This window comes from Narcine bancroftii, chromosome 12, assembly GCF_036971445.1.
Source record: "Narcine bancroftii isolate sNarBan1 chromosome 12, sNarBan1.hap1, whole genome shotgun sequence".
In the NCBI taxonomy this organism is placed as follows: domain Eukaryota; kingdom Metazoa; phylum Chordata; class Chondrichthyes; order Torpediniformes; family Narcinidae; genus Narcine; species Narcine bancroftii.
In genome coordinates this window covers 72386249-72406360 of record NC_091480.1, presented here as the reverse complement: position 1 = coordinate 72406360, position 20112 = coordinate 72386249, and the positions used below count along the sequence as shown (strand labels likewise).

Below are 20112 nucleotides of genomic sequence, written 5' to 3'. Positions count from 1 at the left end.
TGAGGACTGGCGAAGACAGTTTTGCCAGATTGTACTTCTGTGATCAGATGACAGTAAACTTGATTTGACTCGAACAATCGGGCTAATCCAAGACCTTGTTTGGCCATTTCCCTCCGTGGATGCTGCCTGACCCTGTGAGTCTTTGCAGTTTCTGAAGGTTCCTGCATCTGCAGTTGTTGTCATTTGGGCCCCATGGAATTGAGGTGATGGACAGGCATGGATTATCAAAGTCCAAAATGAATAAATGTTCAATGTTCAGGTTGTCAGGATGCGTCTATTGGGAGCAGGGGGTTCCGTTTGGATCCTTTGGCTATTAAAAATCAGTTGTGATCTTGTTGAATGGTGGAGAAGAGCGAGGGGCTGGCAGTTCAATCTCCAAGCTCTCAAGTTGACTCAAGTCCCAACATCTCTCGAGAATCGTCCTCGGATGGTTTGCGACGTGAAAGGTTCTATATCAATTCTAAGTTGTTCTTTCTGACATTTATAAGCAGAGAGAAAAAAATGTTAAAGCAAGCCCGTGGCTTAAAAATATATCTAACAAGGACTGGCCACACAAAGGCAAAACCAGTCGCATTTCTCTTTACTTTTGCTACATCAAGGCCACCGAACGCGCTATTCGAGGAAAACGAGCCACCAGCCAATTAGAAGATTGTACTCCCCGTCTCTGGCTTTCAATCAAAGTATTGGAAACAATAACCACCACCAATCAGAGGGCTCGTCTCATTTGCTGCTCGGCCGGCTCCACCGCAGTGTGGCTCTGGCCGCGAGAAAGTCTGTTGCTGTTTGTAGCGGTGCACGTTGCATAGCCACCCAGCGCTCGCTGCAGGACAGGGGTTCGCAGGGAACAAGTCGCCCCTCCCCGCGCTGGGAGGCGGCGTTTGCAAAGGACCAATCTAGGGAGAGGGTGCCGGCAGGAAACCTCTTCCTGGCCCGTCGGGGAGATTTTTTTTGGACAGGGCTAGCCAACCAGAGAGGTGCTGGGCTGAGAGGTTGTCCTTACGGTGGATTTCGATACCTTGCCATAGGAAAGAAACACAGCACTTGCATGCAAAAACTCCTGGCGCTGGAGGGAAACTCAACAGCGCCTTCCTGAAGCCTTGGATCTCGCAGCTTTTAAAAAAAAAATTAAAAACGGGTGCAAAGCGAAGTCTCCGGCAGTTTCTGAGAGCAAAACCCATCCTTAAAGGACGGCTATGGATTCGAACAACACAGGTAATGAGAACTACCCCAGTAACATCAACATCATGTACGGGCCGACTTTTAAAGTGTGTGTCAGAGCGACTGAACTCCTCCTTGCCCCTGTTAATGTGGAGGACGACTCTACTCTTTGGAAATCATTGTTTTCAAGCAACGGCTTGACATTGGCATTTTGATGTCGGTGTTTTTGTGGCAGGAGCTGCGGCCGCCCCGTGATAACTCCAACACTTGACGCGAATGAGAGCGGGGACCCGGGCAAATGAGGATCGGATGTTTGAAATGTGCCGGAGTGGCAGCTGCCGGTCTCTGGTCACACTCCTCCGTGCCTCCAATACAAATGGCCCCAGATGCATTGGCCTCCAATTTTCCATCCGATTGGCGACTTGGCTGTGCTATTTTAGTGCGGTGGGATCAGTCATTCATGTTTCCAGTCGACCCGCTGGCCTGACGGACTTTTCTGTGTCAGTGCGACTGGGATGTTTGAGGACTGTATTTTTACCCCCCCCCCCATTTATTTTTGAAGTGTGCCTCGTAGTTTGTATTTTATGGCATTCGGTGTGAGTGTAACTGGGTCGTTGCTTTCCCACCTTGCTTGTTGATGTCCCTTCCCAAGCCCCGTGAAGTAGGTCACAGTCTTGAGTGAGGTGCAAGCTCTTTTGCAGAAACTCACATGGACCGTGCTCCCTAGCCATGTGCACCTTGTTATGCTCCTCCTCCTGACGCCCATTCAATTACACAATTGTGTTCAGGGTGGTGTGCAGGGCAGCAGTACCGACCGACTTTTGCTGGAGGGGAGGGGAGAAGGGCAAGAAAGAGTTGACCAACCTTCTCTCCCACACTCGGTGATGACATCACGTCCATCTAAAGTCTTGGAACCCCCCCCCCCAACTCTGCTCAAGTCACTGTCGTCCAAAGTGCGCAGTGCTGCAATATCTCCGGGGAAGGGGGGAAAGAAGGGGGGGGAAGGGAAGGGGAGGGGGGGGAAGGGAAGGGGAGGGGGGGGAAGGGAAGGGGAGGGGGGGGAAGGGAAGGGGAGGGGGGGAGGGAAGGGGAGGGGGGGGGGAAGGGGAGGGGGGGGGGAAGGGGAGAGGGGGGGGGGGGAAGGGGAGGAGGGGGGGGGGGAAGGGAGAGGGGGGGGGGGAAGGGGAGAGGGGGGGGGGAAGGGGGGGGGAGGGAGGGGGGAAGGGAGGGGGGGGGGGGGAAGGGGAGAGGGGGGGGGAAGGGGAGAGGGGGGGGAAGGGGAGAGGGGGGGGGAAGGGGAGAGGGGGGGGGAAGGGGAGAGGGGGGGGGGGAAGGGGAGAGGGGGGGGAAGGGGAGAGGGGGGGGAAGGGGAGAGGGGGGGGGGAAGGGGAGAGGGGGGGGGAAGGGGAGAGGGGGGGGGGAAGGGGAGAGGGGGGGGAAGGGGAGAGGGGGGAAGGGGAGAGGGGGGGGAAGGGGAGAGGGGGGGGAAGGGAGAGGGGGGGGGAAGGGGAGAGGGGGGGAAGGGGAAGGGGGGGAGGGGAAGGGGGGGAAGGGAGAGGGGGGGGAAGGGGAGAGGGGGGGGGAAGGGGAGAGGGGGGGGAAGGGAGAGGGGGGGAAGGGGAGGAGGGGGGGGAAGGGGAGAGGGGGGGGAAGGGAGAGGGGGGGGGAAGGGAGAGGGGGGGGAAGGGAGAGGGGGGGAAGGGGAGAGGGGGGGGAAGGGGAGAGGGGGGGGGGAAGGGGAGAGGGGGGGGGAAGGGAGAGGGGGGGGGGAAAGGGGAGAGGGGGGGGAAGGGGAGAGGGGGGGGGGAAGGGGAGGGGGGGGGAAGGGGAGAGGGGGGGGGGGAAGGGGAGAGGGGGGGGGAAGGGGAGAGAGGGGGGGGAAGGGGAGAGGGGGGGGGGAAGGGGAGAGGGGGGGGGGAAGGGGAGAGGGGGGGGGAAGGGGAGAGGGGGGGGGAAGGGGAGAGGGGGGGGGGGAAGGGGAGAGGGGGGGGGGAAGGGAGAGGGGGGGGGAAGGGGAGAGGGGGGGGGGAAGGGGGAGAGGGGGGGGGAAGGGGAGAGGGGGGGGGAAGGGAGAGGGGGGGAAGGGGAGAGGGGGGGAAGGGGAGAGGGGGGGGAAGGGGAGAGGGGGGGGAAGGGGAGAGGGGGGGAAGGGGAGAGGGGGGGGATGGGGAGAGGGGGGGGAAGGGGAGAGGGGGGGGGAAGGGGAGAGGGGGGGGAAGGGGAGAGGGGGGGAAGGGGAGAGGGGGGGGGAAGGGGAGAGGGGGGGGAAGGGGAGAGGGGGGGGAAGGGGAGAGGGAGGGGAAGGGATTCGCGTATTTTCGTGGAGATTAGGGAACGTGGAGAAATATCCAAAGAAAGCGCTATCTTCCTTTCCATTACGCGAATCGCTTTGCAAGTCTGAGCTCCTAATAACATCTCAATTACGTGCACTGAATTGAATATTTCAGCATGGATGAGAAGTCAAAATAAACTCTGCAGAATGACCTATCTGGACACAGATCGTCGTTCAGTGAATACCCCGGGCCAAAAAAAAATCGGATCGATAGCATCCAGTTACATGAAAGTATTCATCTTAGTGTCTAAAAACAAGTAACGTTCCCGCCAGATGTGCAAAAACTACTGGATGACGCATTGAAAATATTTGCTCCACATGAATTACCATTTGCCAATGTATCCGGAATCTTTTTTGAAAGCCCCCTAAAAAAAGATACGGGGCGTGTTTTCTATTCAGCATTGGAATTCCAGTTGGTGTCAATGCAAGGTTTCGAGGCGAATGATCCCGCAGGGACCCAGAATTGTTTACCACGTCGCACTGCACCTTCTTTCTCCACAGCAGTGCGAGAGAGGGGGAGGGAGGTCCGGCGCCCGAAGGGTTAATGGGGATGTCAGGACGTGTTCGATGCTGGATGTGGCTTGTGATGCGGCAGCGATTCAGGTCAGGAGGCGGGGAATGTGCCAGGGCTACAGTTCTTTCCAACGCTGGGGCTGGGGCGCCGTTGCCTCTCTGTCGGAATGCACATCCACGCACTGCCCTCCAGCCGCCGGCGGCGGGGGCTCGCAGTCCCGCCCGGAACTCCGCTCCTTCCTCCGGGGCCGGGGCTCGACCGACCCGGCAGCCCGTTCCCCGAGTGACTCGGGCGGTGGCGTCGCTGGTCCACGTGACTCCCGTCACGACATGTATCCCTGGGAGGGGACCCAGCTCCCTTTCATGTCCCGAACACGTGTCTCGGCGGAGGTGGGGGCGGCCGATGTTGCTGAAACACGCGAGTTGCGGGCAACACGTGGATTGGCCCGTGACTCAAATCTAAACAGTCTATTAATAACCAAAGCTCAGGAATAACCTTCATTTAGCGGCGTGGCAGAGTCCCTTGTTTGCTTTGCTGTTTCGCGGACATGGAAACTACCCCGCTGTCCCGACCTGCACCACCCCTCGGCCCCCGACCTGCACCCGCTCCCTCAGTCCCCGACCTGCACCCCCTCCCTCAGTCCCCGACCTGCACCCCCCCCTCAGTCCCCGACCTGCACCCCCTCCCTCAGTCCCGACCTGCACCCCCCCCTCAGTCCCCGACCTGCACCCCCCCCTCAGTCCCCGACCTCTGCCCCCTCCCTCAGTCCCCGACCTGCACCCCCTCCCTCAGTCCCCGACCTGCACCCCCCCCTCAGTCCCCGACCTGCACCCCCCCCCTCAGTCCCCGACCTGCACCCCTCCCTCAGTCCCGACCTGCACCCCCTCCCTCAGTCCCCGACCTGCACCCCCTCCCTCAGTCCCCGACCTGCACCCCCCCCCTCAGTCCCCGACCTGCACCCCCCCCCTCAGCCCCCAACCTACACCCCTACTCATTCCCAGGGCAACTTGTCTGCCCGATTTTTTTTTTGGTAATTTGTAAATGGGATATCCAGCTAGCCCATTGGGGCAATGGGACATTGACACATGCTTCTAAATTAGAATATTGTAACCAAAGCTCGGCTAATTCTCCAGGATCCCAAATATACCTTCATTCTGATGAGCCCTTGAATCAAAGATCCAACTGCGCCCTCAAGTAAAATATTCCAAGGCATCATTTGAAAAAGAGCAGGAAAATCACCCATGGAGCCCCATCTGCATTGATTTCCCCCCCCCCCCTCAACCGTTCAAACGTATTTTCCAATCGCTGTTTCACTGTGGTTTTTGCAAACTCGAAGTAGCCACCTTCACTACATTACAAAAGTGACCACACTTTGGAAGTACTTCATTGAGTGTTAGTGGTACTCAACCCCTTTTCTTTCCACTCACATCCCACTTTATGTAATCCCTATGCCATCGGTGCCCTGTGATTAGTAAGGGATTGCTTAAGGTGGAATGTGAGTGGGAAGGGAAGGTTGAGAATCCAGACCCAACTGTTACTGAAATGTTTTATTTGAGAAAATGGTAATTGGCCCATTTCCTTTGAAGATCTGAAACCGTGCACATATCAAGTCAATGCGGTACGATTAAAACGGTAATTTAAAAACTCTTTCTTTCCACCCACATAAGCAGTCCCGTACTAATCACAGAGCTCCGATGGCATAGGGAATACTTAAAGTGGTATGTGAGTGGAAAGAAAAAGTTTGCGAACCACAGGAGGAATATTTGGGAGGTACGTGAAAGATGGTGTGAAATGGAAGCATTTCCAACATGGCAGATTAGGTCAGGATACAATGTAAATCCCTAAATTTTTCCAATCTCAGTGGACTCGCTATCTACTACTATTTGTAAACGTTTCCTGTTGTATTTTTTCTCCCCCCGGTAACTTAGAATTTAGTGGCGTTGAAAATGAGAAACGCCAGCTCTGGGAATGGGGAAACGAAATACAAAAAAAAACTGCAGATGCTGGAATCTTGAGAACAAAAGTGGAGAAATGGAAGGCTCAGTTGGTTGGAAGGCGACCATGGAGAAGAAATGGCCAGTCAATAAAGGGCTCCTAACCCTTTATTGTGATTTTTGATAAAGGCTCCCAACACCAAATGTCAACTGATCATTTTGACCTGTGGATGCTCTCTGACCTATTGTGGCCTTCCAGTGTCTCCTAGTTTGCAGTGGGACAGGCTGTTGCCTTCATCATTGACGTTCATTTATATTTACATTTTTAAAATCATTAAAAAAAATGACATCACAGTGGAAGCCAATTCTGGCAACTACCCCTTGTGTGTTTTGGAGGGTGAGAAGAAACCAGAACATCCGGGGAAAAGACATGCAGGTCACAGGGAGAATGTACAAGCTCCTTGCATACAGCGCTGGCCGGATTCGAACCCAGTCGCTGGTGTTTGAAATTTTAAACTGTGGTACTCTGCATTGCCAAATAGGGTAAAACACAGGAAGTAAAGGGACTATGATCATCAGAGAGGAAGATACAGTTTGGTCACTATCTTGTTCACTTCTATCAACCAATTTCTCCCTCCAAATTTTCAATGTAGACACGCACTGAAATGAGATTGACTTTGACATTTGTGCTTTGTTGAAATTTGTGCTTCAGCTCACACTCACAATGTCAGGAGGGTATCAGAGGGCTGTTACAACCAGAGACTTGTCTCCAGTTAGTAGTCAAAGCAGTTAGAAAGTGAAGAGTCATTGTTACTGCTCCAAGGTGATGTATCAGTTTTAAACAGAAATGTATGATCCTTGAATGCTGGTGACAAATCAGTTTAATATGCCTCTTGGTAATAATTTAGCAGGTCAGCATTGTTCGAGTCCAAAGTTCTTGGCACGATATTAAGAAAAGATGGATTCAGCTAGCCTGGGTATGATTCAGACAGAGGTAATACTTAAGATTATTTGATCAATTTAAAGATGGAATGAGACTACAGATTCAGCATACAGGAAGTACACTCTGATCTGTAGATGTTGATACACCAAATGGTAATCCTGTAGTTAACTCAAAGCACTGCAGTAGATGTGTTAGTTGCCAGCTTAAACTAAGTAGGGGGTGCTGAGGGTGTGGTTAGGGCACTGATGGTACATGGGAGCAGAGAATAGTCACTTTTGTTCCAAAAACAGCATGATTCACAATGGCTTTAATTTGGTAAAAGGATCCAAGGTGATGCACTGAATTGTTAGCACAGTTCGAAACTGAGCCAGTAGTTTTCATCAAAGCGATAACATCATAGTGTCTTACAGCATCGAAACAGGTCCTTGATTCAAACTCGTCCAAGTTGTCCACCCATGTAGTCCCATTTGGCTGTATTCAGCCAATGTCCCTCCAAGACTCTCTGTCCACAATGGTAGGTATCGAGGAGTGTATTGAGAATGAAGCAGGTTGTAATTCTAACGCTTTGGTTGAAGACCAAGTGCTGAAGTGGTGAAGACCGGGAATAAGATGGAAGGTCGGCCATAGAGAATAACAGGCTAGAAGAGTTCACAGATAAGAAATGGGTGGACCATCTGAAACTAAGAATGAGAGCTTTAACATCAAAGCATTGGACAGATGGAGATCACAAGCACTGTGTGGATGAGCTTCAGATCATGCAGGCGGCAAGGGAGAGTCAGACAGGAAGGTTTGTCATTAATTGAGTCAAAAAGCAGGAAAGGCACAGATTGGACAATCAGCAGACACTGAGATCTGAATATACATAGCTCAAGTGCACCAGCTAGCAAGCAAACCTAAGTTTATGATGAGTGCCATAAAATGTTTTGCTGCACTTTTGTGTTGTGTGTGGTGAATGGGCCTTGAAGAGTTGGCATGTGTCCCACTGATGAAACAGTAAACATGTCATTTATACCTCGGGACACACAAACATAATAAAATTCTACGGGGATGCTAGAGGTATAAAGTTCTGATTCAGACAGCAATACAGACTCCGCAAAATCCACAAAGGCACATGTGGCTCCTAAATATAAAAAAAGCCCCCACTGTCATGAAGCGAAAAGACTGGAAATGCTGTGCAAGTCGGGCAGTAAAATGGACAGCAGAGTGACGTCTGGTTCTCAGCAGATGCTACTTGACCTGGTGAATAACAACAGCCTTTCTGTTTTTTGTTTTTCATGCTTCTGGTATCTGAGTTGATCAGAGTTTTGTTTTACAATGTAGGCAGAACATTAATATAAATGCACAGCAGAGATGATCAAAACCAGTCGGCCAATGGCTTTTTGGTTTGTGATGCCCCTGCTGTAGGATCAGCAGGGGATGGGTTTAAGCTCCATTTTAACAGCAAAGTTTACAGTCCGGAGGGGAGAAGCCACTGAACTTATTGAACTCAAATAGATGAACCAACCATAACACAAACCTATGACTGAACATTATTTATTACAAACCAAACATCTTTATCCGTAAACAAGAAAAAAGGGGAGGGAGAGGTGGGCACGTTGACTCACCAACTCCCATTGCTCGAATAATAATCATCAAATTTTGCACAGGTAAGTGCTTGTTTAATGTTCCATTATTCTTCGCAATGTACGTTGGTTCGCCAATGTGAGAGTTTGTAGCTCAGTGGCTTATCCCCTTCGGGGATCCCCCTCCGCAGCCTTATTCAATCTGCCACATGTAGAATGGAAGCCGTGAAACTCAGCCCCTCTGAATTTAAAGGTTTATTGTAGAACCTATTAAATGTTCTCCCATTACTCCATCCCGCCTGGCGAAGGATATCCCTTATAGGAACCTCGTTCCTTTTGTCTGCCAAGGTCGCTGCCGCCCCAGTTCAATGGGACCCAAACTGAGAAATATCCACTCCAGCCACTCTCATGACCTCCCGCAGCCATCTGGCCAACATCTGCGAGGTAGCCCACTGATGCGGTTTTTTAAAATAACATATAAAGAGGTATTTCTCATTTAGTCTAATATGCTTTGTACATACAACGTATCTTTTTAAACAATCCAACACACATAATCTTTCATCTTCCCCATATGCATACAATGAAAATTCTGTCCTAATTCTCCCTTGCCTGTTATGTTTCAAAATGCCTGTAACTTGAATGCTTACACAGTCCTCCTCCCAACGGATATTGTCCAAATGAATGTGAGACAAAGTTTGTACCCTCTGGGCTGATGTCAAGGCCACCAGCATTATTAGCTTATGGGACAGGCTACGTAAATCCAAACTGGAAGTTGGTGACAGTAGCCTTAGATAGTCCAAAACAATCTTTACGTCCAAAATACCCTTATATCGGGGTAACGGAGGACGCAAGTGGAACACTTCTTTCATAAATCTTTTGTTCAGGGTGGTTCATCATCTCATGTTCAGCAGCCAACGCACTCTTTGCTCTATTCACCACACTGTAGCTGGCCCCCTGCTCATAGAACATATCGGTTAGAAAACTCAGTACGCCTCCAATAGAGGCTGACTGTTCATTCAGTCCGATTTGGGCACAGTACTTTTTCCATTTCTCCACACAGGAGGCATACTGTTTCTGAGTAGACTTTCTCCAAGATGCCCACAGGATGTCCAGAGTTCTAGGCTACAGAGCATTTGTATCAATCCTCGCTCTCCCATCCTGCAACCTAATGGACTTAAGTGAGACAATGGATGAGATATCTTTGACACCGGTTGGATTAGCAGACCTCTGCCTTTCATGAATACCAACGGACTCCCCACCATAAGCCTAAGGGGTCTGGGAAACCAACATTGGGAAGGCCAATTGGGCATTACCAGCAAACCCAAGGCACTATCTTCCTGCATCTTATTCAGGCATTTCACCACCAAGGCGAACAGGGGGAAGGCATAAAAATTAAATTTTGACCAGTCTAGGTTAAAGACGTCAATGGCCTCCGCTTGGGAAATTGGCAGCCAGGACACGAATCTCAGCATCTGGGCATTAAGCCTGGATGCAAACAAATCGATCTCCGACATGCTAAAGATGTCTGCTAGCAGTTTAAAATATTTCTTACCTAGAGTCCACTCAGTGCTAACATTGAATTTCCTGGACATCAGATCCACCGGCATGTTGATCCGACCCAGCAGGTAGGTGGCAGTAACCCAAATGTTTCTTTGAATGCACTAATGCCAAGTCTCAATGGCTAACTTGTTACAGGAAGGAGATTTGAGACCTCCCACATTATTGAGGTAGGCCACTGCTGAAGTGTTATCCAACCTCAGCAGTACATGAATGTCAGCTTCTGTCGCTCAGAAAGATTTTAGTGCTAGAAACCCCGCTAGCATTCCAAATAATTGATGCCTGCTCTATGTCCGTCCATCTGCCCCCAGTAGAGACCTTTATATTCATGGCTCCCCAACCTTCGCCACTGGCGTCTGAGTTGATCTCCAGGTCCACCTTTCTGAGCTCAATTCTCACGTAAGCCTGCGAGATATAGTCGATCTACCATAGCAGGTTGGATCTGGCCTCACTAGTTAGCCTCATGGGCCTGTCAAAATGTCCCCTGTGATAGTACAGATTCTATCACCAATGTGTATATGTACATATGTACAGATGGTAGTGCAGGATGACTGTGATTGGCTGAGAGTGTAGCCACACCTACTGGCAGGTCTTAAAGGATTACTCCTAGCCAGACCAGGTCATTCTGGACTGGTCGACCTACTTGTGATATGCTCCAGTCTTTTAGTTCATAAAAGCCTTGGTTTGGATCAACAAGTCTTTGGTTCTTTCAACGCGCACTACAATTTTATTTTGTCCCTTTCCAGGAACCTATAATTTAGCGGCCTATGTTGCACTGCCGGGAAAGCCGCCACCAATCAACCTGGCCACCTTTCTTATGGAGGGACGACACTCTGTCATGAGCCCTCTGCAGGCAGTCCTGATCTCTGCCGCTTTATCCTCTGGCAGGGTAAGCCTCATGTCTTCTGTAACAATAATGAAGCTGAGGAATTTTAACCTCTTAGCAGGCACCATCACTGATTTCTCGGGATGTATAAGAAACCCTACATGGCTTAATAATCTCGAGGTGGCTGCTACTACCCTTTTTGCTTCCTTGAATGACCTGCCCATGATAAGAGTATCGTATAGGTAACCCATTACCATGTGCCCCTCTTTCCTGAGTTTGGCAAACACCGGCTTCAGTAACTTGGTAAATGCCCTGGGCGCCAAGCTCAGCCTATTTGGCAAAGCCTTATACTGCCATAGCTCTCCCTTCCAGGAAAATTTTAAGAACTTCCTGCGTTGTGGGCAGATCGCAACCGAATAATATGCATCTTGCAAATCTATTGAGGCCATGCAATAGCCCTTGTGTAACAGCAGCATCACAGAATATATGTTATCCATTTTAAAATGCCTGTACAAGACATAATCGTTAAGATCTGATAGATCCAGTATCACTCTATTGCCACCACTTCTCTTGGGTCACGTGAAATGTTTGATACAAACTCATGTTTTTCATGGCTACAACGTTCAATAATGTTTTTCCTATTTAACACCATGATCTCAGTATGTATAGCATCTATCAGTTGCGGTCCGCGCATATATGCATATAGACCTTTATCGGAGGGGATTTCTGTGGATCAAATTCAATTTTGTACTCCTTCACTGTCTGCCGAATAGAAGGATCAATGGTAATATAACACCATCTATCATAGAATAGCGTTAATCGATCGCCAACCGTTAAAGCCTTGTAATCATCAAGAGTACTCAAATGTAAATGAGTAGCGTTCACTTCCTAGACCCACCTAGTCTGTGGGCTGGTGCATTTTGGGCCTACCTCTGCGAAGCACCTTGAGCGGGAAAATTCTGCCGCTGTCTCCATGGAGTGCGTTGCCCTAAAAAAAAGGTCTGCTAGCTGTTGCCACTTGGGGCGGGAAACTGCCTCAGATAACCCGCTTAAATTCGCCCACATACCTGCGATGGGGGTGAAACAGCAGGTTCTCTTGTCTGTGCTCTCGAACCTCTGTCCACGCCAACAGCTGCTCTCTGCTGCTCATTCAAATCTATCACCTGTTTGCTGAGATCGTCACCAAATAGAAATTTCATTACAGGGTTAGATGGTCTGCATAAATGAGCATATTATACATTTAAGACTGGCTTGATCACTCCTTCCTGATGACATTCAGTTCATAGTTTGCATGGGAAAACAGCCCCAGGTGTCTTGTTGGGTATCCGTGTGAGAGCGTTTGTGCGAATGCAGTGATACCTTTAACCAGGGAGCCCTGTAGTCTTTGCACTTTCATGTCTTTTGCCCTTGTGGGAACCTTCAAATTGCCACATATCGCGGGGTTTACCATAGGCACCTCCAACAGAGGGTAATTGACAGGGCATGGGTATTTCTTGATGGATGCTTCTAGTACTGTCTCCTGAGAAGCATTCGATACCATGTACGTTATAGACCCCGCAATATCATCCTCTAGTGGCTGGCTGATAACCCTCGGTTGGCTGGCTGATAACCCTCGGTATCGCAAACTTCGCGGCAATAGTCAGTATATTCTTCTCCTGACTGGCCTGAGCAGTGTATGGGGACTTGACCTCCATTACCGGGCCTTCATCATCTTCCCATGTATAATCATAAATGCCCCCCCCCCCACCCCAGCTGCTCTGGTGGTGTAGGAAACCTGCTCACCATGGCTGTCACCAGTTCCTCCAATTTGTCCAGACAACTTACAATTTCGACGCTGGTCAAGGCCTCTGCTCTCTGGCAGGCCTTGCTCTCGGTCCCTGATCAAGCGGATACCATGCCATTCTTCGGGTTTTCTCTGGTGGTTATTCTCGCCCGTTGAGTAGACGGCTTCGCTACCTGATGTGTTAGCTTTGACTCAGGTCCTATCTGCTCTTGTGCAGGATACTCCCCTTCCCTGCCACTCTACATACTGAGGTCCAATCGTCTCATGCAGGGGCATAACTGTATCGCTGCTTGCTTGTTGAGACCTGGACTTCCACTAAGCCAGATTGGTGCAGCCAGACTTGGACCCTACCTTCAGCGAAGGTAGATCTGTCGCCTGATCCCACCCCCAGCGGAGGTAGATCGGCATCGCTGCTATCAATTTCAGACCCCAACAACAACTAAGCTGGGTCAGTGCAGCCAGCCTCGGGCCCCATCTTCAACAAAGGTAGGCCACTGCCACCTGATCCCACCCTCAACGACGGTAGATTGGATGTTGCTCCTTAGTTGGGACACTGCACCCCGCAGGCCTGCTGGATTTTTGGCGCTAACGAGGTGCTATGGGAGTTCTTCTTGGAGACCTTCCTCCTTGGAGGCCTTCCTCCTTGGGGTCTTGCTTCCCTGCCTCTGCCCCAGCCCCTCCAGAGGGCTACATTGGGGCCTCCCCTCATCGAGACCTGGGAACCTCCCACCGGCAGTCCTGGAATTTTTACCGCTCACCTCCTTTTCCAGAGGGCTTGTTCGGGGGGGATTAATTCCATTTTGTGGATCGCTCTCCTGCGATCTCCTCGGGCCTCTGCTCCTGGAGGCCTTAATATTTTAGTGCTTTTTTGGGGTCGCACAACTGCCATTCCCCACTGATTCAGCGCTTTTTTGCTCCTGCGCTAAGAACACGTGCTGCTCTTCGCAAGTCAATGGGTGTGGTGGTTGTGCATGCGTGGATGGGATCTCACGAACTAACGTACATTGCGAAGAATAATGGCAAAGGAGACAATATGAGTGAACCCGATGGCATTGATTGCCACTCTACAAGGAGTGCTCATGAAGGTCTTGTTCCTGAAGCAGGGCTTCTTGTTCCTGGTATTTCATCAATGGGGAATGACATTGTTGTGGATTTTCCATTTTTGTCACAAAATAAAGTTCTTTTTCATTTCCGGGTTATGCTTGGGGAGGGGATTGGGAGATGGGCTATAATTCTACAGCTGTGCCCATTTAATAAGACTTTGTTCTCTTGGATACAAATCTTTTATACTGCACCTCATGATGGATTGGATCACAGGTAATGAACAATTGCCTCAGGTTGCTTGTTCCCAATGACTCTTATCTAAACTCGCATACATCCTGGGGACCTTGGAGTTAATTTTAGTCCCATGATTTTGAATTAACCAAGTCATATTGCTCATTCTTTGAGCCTTAACATTAATGGTAAAATTATTCAGTTACCAGAGGAATTGTTCTTTTCCCTAATCTAGCAGACCTGAAGTCATTTGACCAGTGTTGCCTTCTGTAAAAGGTGACGTCCAAGTCAATTTTGTGTTATTTTTGGAAGGGTCTAATAAGCTAAGTGGAGGGACAACTTGTATACTCTTTATTTTAAAAAAAATTAGCCAGGGGTGAATTTGATGCTTTTGCTTTTCAAAACATTACTTGATATCTATTTTCGTATTTGTTCCTATTGTAATTATGCAGCATAATGTAGCACGTTACTATTGGAATAAAAAAGGTTTTAAAACTTGCATTGGTTATTCCTGCATTATTCACCTGAAGTTTATAGGGAAAAGATATAGGTTAAATGGATTTAAAGTGAAGGATTATGTTCGGGTGCCTACCGACATTTTGCTCACACCTTGATGAAAGGTTCAAGCCTGAGGCATTGGTTATGTACCTTTGCTACATAAAGTACACCGCTGAGTTTCTCCAGCTTTCTGTTTTTACTCCAGTCACATTGTCTGCAGACTTGCTCTTCTCTCTTCTGCTTAAAGTGAAGGTTGGCGTTTTCCCAAAATGTAAACTCACAATAGAGAAGGAAGTGACCTCTACGTGGAGTTTCATCGTAACTTTAAGCTCCCCTGTAAATGCTCCTCTTCCTGTGCTCCCATTTCAGGTGGCGTGATCACTTACATTGGGCCAAACAGTACCTCTTCGAGTCCAGTCCTGCTGTACAGCGACAACTCTAACAGTAGTTTCCAGTCAGTGTCCCAGTCGTGCTCTCCGGTGCCACCATCGCCAAACGGATCCAGCTCCAGCTCCCAGGATGGCAAACCCTACCGTGGCAGCTCCTCGGGGTCTGGCGATGAGTGTTCGAGCACTGGATCCTTCAACAATCTAAAGCTTTCCACAGATGATGGTAACACAATTTCCACCACCAAAATCACCCTGGGATCACCAGTGAGTAATATCATGTATTTTATTCCTTCCTCCTGCTGGATATTGCCAAGTAAGATTACATGGGAATCGCCACATATTCTTTCAGTAAAAGTTCATTGTTACTTTGGCCAGACAATATTTAGGAATGATATTTTACTTGCAAGTCAGTTGCTTCACTCATGTGCTCTGCATTTTGAAGTTCTTCCAATGGTATTATATATGTTCTTCAAAAATAGAACTTTATGGCACAGTCCTATTTAAATGGAAAGATTCTAATCCACCTACTTTGACTCAGTGGCTCTCTCAAATTATGTCATGTTTAAGTTTAGAGAGGAGTCATATATTTGATACTTCTGTTAAATTTGAAGAGAGTCGGTGACCTTTTAATAATTATTTCCACGTGACTTACTTCGTACAATTATTTCCCTTCCAGACTATATTTTATTTTCTCTTTGTTGGTGAAGACCAGATGATTGAATTTTATTTAATAAATTATCAGGCTAGGCTGCCCAGTCTTTTCTTTTACGATTAGGTGGAGTTTTACATAATAATTTTTACTTTTTTTTGAAGATATTAGCTTGAGAACATATAACTGTGGTGTAATACAATGTTATATCGTGATGTCTGATAGTGATATAATTTCCCCCCCCCCCCCCATTCTCCTCTTGTATTGTTTACCTATAATATAATTGATTAAAAAAATAGAACTTTGCAGCACAGTGCAGGGCCTTCACTCTATGATGTAGTGCCAACCTGGGTAAACCTACTCCACAACAATCTAATTCCATAACTCACACCCTTTTCTTACATCCATGTGGCCGTCTAATAATTTTTAAATGTCGCTATTATACCATCCTCCACCACCACCCAGGCAATGTGTTTCAGGCACCCACCACTTGCCTCTTGACGTCTCCCTTAAACTTTCCTCCACTCACCTCTGGTGTTTGCTTTTGTTTGTCACCCCAGCAAAAAGGTGCTGGCTGTCCACCCTCTCGAGGCTCCTGATAATCTTGCACACCTTTATTAAGTCACATCTCCTCCTTTGTCATGCAACCTTTCTGAAAATGAGCTCCCTTATCTCTGTTTTTAATTTCCCTCTCCATTTGTCAATTCTGGCCCTTCTTCCAAATTAAATATAATGTTGAAAGTGCTCAGCTGATGGAATGAATGTCTTTGTGGCCAAGTTTGCAGATGATAACGAAGGTCGGTGGAGGAGCAGGTGGTGTAGAGGAAACGGGGAGGCTGCAGAAGGACTTGGATCAGAAAATGGGCAGAGAAGTGGCAAATGAAATAATAATGTCAGAAAGTGCATTTTGGTAAGGAAAATACTGGCAGACCACTTTTTAAAATGGGGACCAAATTGAAAATTCCCAGATGCAAAGGGACTTGGGAGACCTGAAGGTAGATTTGCAGAGTGAGACGGTGGTGAAGAAGGTAAATGCAATGCTGGCGTTCATTTTGAGAGGAATAGAATGGAGAGCAGGGATGTGACGTTGAGGCTGTATAAGGCACCGGTGAGACCTCACGAAGTATTGTGAGCAGTTTTAGGCTCCTCATTAAGAAAATGCGTGCTGATGTTGGAGAGGTTCAAAGAAGGTTCATTAGGTTGATGTTGGGAATGAAAGGATTACGATAATCTGAGAAATGTTTGACAGCTATTGGCCTGTACTTGTTGGAATTTAGGAGAATGGGGGGGGGGGGTCCTCACTGAATAATTTCAAATGTTGAAAGGCATTGACAGAGCAGATGTAGAAAGGTTGCTTCCCATAGTGAGAGACTCCAGGACAAGAGGACATAACTTCAAGATTGAAGGGCGTCCGCTTAGAACAGAGATGCGGAGGAATTCCTTCAGCCAGAGTGGTGAATCTGTGGAATTTGTTGCCACAGGAGGATGTGGAGGCCAGGTCGTTGGGTGTGATTTAAGGCACAGATTGATAGGTTCTTGATTAGCCAGGGCATCAAAGGTTATGGGGAGAAGGCTGGGCAGTGAGAAAATGGATCAGCTCATGATTAAATGGTAGGGCAGATTTGATGTTCTGAATAGCCTATTTCTGTTCCTGTCTTGTGGTCTTCCCAGACTTGTGAAGTGCTCCTGGATCTTCTACACCAAGTATTGAATAAATAAAAACTGAATATTCAAGTTGCTAAAAAAGAAACTTAAGTTATCAAAGGGGGAAATTAAACAACAAATGTCCTTCTTTGGAAACAATGGGTCAGGTGCCCTGTTTAGAATCACTATCTACTGTCTCCACACTTGCGTCAGTGAGGTGGGGATGACCAATGAAAGTGTCCTGCTGCAGCAAAGTCTGATTGGTGATACAACTGTCGGCAGAGTAGTCTGGAAGCACTGCCCTGAATTTTTCTAATCAACCTCAAAGCTGGGGGTGGTACAGTTAATGTTGATTTTAAATTTTTAGTAATCTGTGATATTCTAAGATAAAAACTATTAGAACAGAAGTAAATAGTGGGGAAAAAGTCAACTTTATTGAAGGGATGTTAAAGTACTTTAAACAACATTAAATGGTGGCACGGTTAGTGTAGCGGCTAGTGAATAGCTTTACAGTGCCAGTGACCAGGGTTCAAATCCTCTGCTCTCTGTAAGGAATTTGAACATTCTCCTTGTGTCTGCGTGGGTTTCCTCCAGGTTCTCCAGTTCTCCCCCCCCCTTCAAAATGTACCGGGGTGTAATTGGGTGCCACAGGGTCATGGGCAGAAATGGCCTGTTACTGTGCTGCATGTCTAAATTTAAAATTTAAACATTTAAAATATAAAAAAAAATCTAAATTCAAATTTAAATAAACTTATTTTTTAAGCCAATACCAGACCTTCCCCATTGACTCCTAGGTTTGTTGCTATGCGTGAGGAGACAGGTTTGGTAGGGCTCAAAGGCAAGGACTCTGAACACTTTTTTTTGTAGTGAAGGATTTTATTTACAGAAAGCAAGCGTGGGAAAGTGACTGATGACACACACACAGAACTTGTACATACAATGATCAGGAAAAATCACTAAGATGCCCCACCACCCCTTGTCCCAGTGCAGGCACAGCTCTATGTTACAAGGGATACTAATTAAACGCTCCAACTCTTTTAACAGTGCAAATCTTACCAACAGTTTCCCCAGCACATTTCTACGCCTAGAGTGAAGCAGGGTGGTCCCGAGCTGCAAAGAGAGAGACCACAGCTTTATAGTGCTTGTCCAGGATTAGCAGGAGCCAATGGTTCAGTGCCAGGAGGGTTAATCCAATTACAACAGCCAGTGGCCCAAGGCCAAGTACAGGCAGGTTGGAGAGTCCAGTCCAGGTAATTTACACGGATCAACAGCAAGGTGTGCACTAATGGGTGGGGTGGAACCAAACCTTGATTGGCAGCTGGTGTGTCCTCCAACTAGGTAGGGGGAAGTGCTGTCACATGACAGCTACAACCCTTCCCAAAACAATCCACCCCTTGGAGGTCACACCACTTACCAACCATGTGACAATCAATAACTCTATGTGTTATAAGTAAAAACAAAAAGACATGTTTAAAAAAGCAATACTAATCAAGTGGGTCACTAGTGCTTTCCGAATGCTGGACAAGGCACATAGTCAATGACAACACCTCACCAGCCCCCTCACTCTTGACCAAACAGGGTCGTTCTGTTACCGATCGGGCAGGGTGCAGTGGGAGCTGCTCCCCAGTGTCAGAGGGGAGGGTAGGAAAAGGAATTTGTTTGGTCACCAACTCATATACCTGGTTTTCCAGCTTAGCTGGCAAATGTGAGCACCCTTATCACCAATATCTGGTGATAAGGTCATCCATCCATAGAGCCCTCTCTTGGCTTGCACATCCCACGCCTTGGCCTCATGTTTGGGTGCCCCCTACGCACAGAGCCCAGATGCCTGTCACCGTGCTATTCCGTGGTGAGGCAGGGGAGAGGCCAGCAGGTATACATCAAGGGTGTACCTGAGGCGCCCGCTTTTCTGGGCTGACGTTTGACACCAGGATGTCGTTCCTGCTCATGTTCTCTTTCAACGGATGCCCCAAGTGCCTGTGTTGGATCCCTGTAACAATAGCCAGGAGGAGTTAGGACGGAAAGTTAGCCAATTTAGTGCTTTTAAATAAAGGTTCCCACAATCCCCACCCCATGAGGTGTTTCTGTGTTAATGGGAGTTCTGGGGTTATGCTGTCACTGTAAAACAAAATATATATAATGTTTCCTCCTATGGTCTGATCAATGCCAGTCAACTTACAAATTGTAACTTTGCAGCAATTACAAATTGTATCTACAAATTGTATGTTCATTTTCTCTGTGTGGTTAAAAACCACAGCTAAGGGTGCCATTTATATTAAAAAAATCCATTACAAAAGCTTGATAAGCTACAATGTCCAGTGATGACATTTCCGTAGCAACAGCTGTTCTCTTGCTGAGACTTTTTTACATAATACATGACAAACTGTCTTGTTGGTCAGTCGTCAGTTCAATGTCACTGTACAGATGCTAATAAAATCATAAGCGACCCTGAGGAAAGTGTTGGCCGATGTCCCCGTATCAAATGGGTTGTAGCGAGCGGCAGCACCAACCGGAGATTTTGTCCAGAAGACTGGCAGGGCTCTGCACCTTTGGATCTTCTGCCAGAGGTTCCATTCAGCATCTGCCTTACTGGCTGACATCTGTAATTTAAAAGGAACACCTGCCTGGCAGGGGGCAAGGGGCAGTGCTTGTTCAACAGCTTGCTTTGCTGTGTCAAAAGCAGCCTGTTGTTCTGGTCCCCATAGCAATGTGGCTTTCTATAGGGTGGCTCAAAGAGCATGGTAAGGTGGGGTATGTTCTGCCGCCAATGACTTAGGAGGCCCACGAGGCTCTGGGAGTCTGTTTTATTTGAGGGGATGGCAAAGTTCAAAGTTTCATTCTTGGCAGTCTCCGAAATATCTTTTTGGCCTGAGCACCATTGTATCCCTAGAAACAGGACATTCTGGTTGTGTGGGATACTCCATTTCCCTGCCACTCTTTATACTGATAGCACTGTGACAAAAGCCGGTTTCAGGTGGCCAGAATACCCCAATGTAAAGCCGCCTAAAGTATCCATATGTGGCTGTTGGGAGGCCACCTGAAAGCGGA

General features: G+C 48.2%; 1 protein-coding gene across 1 annotated transcript in view; it reads left to right on the top strand.

Annotated features, from left to right (window-relative positions):
- Positions 1–762: 762 nt before the first annotated feature.
- nr1d1 (nuclear receptor subfamily 1, group d, member 1) overlaps positions 763–20112 on the top strand; it is a 42126-nt gene continuing 22776 nt past the window's right edge. Inside the window, exons 1-2 of the mRNA XM_069906811.1 lie at positions 763–1212; positions 14752–15039. Coding sequence (XP_069762912.1) covers positions 1194–1212; positions 14752–15039 — 307 coding nt within the window. The 5' untranslated portion in view covers positions 763–1193. The remainder of the gene's footprint in view (positions 1213–14751; positions 15040–20112) is intronic.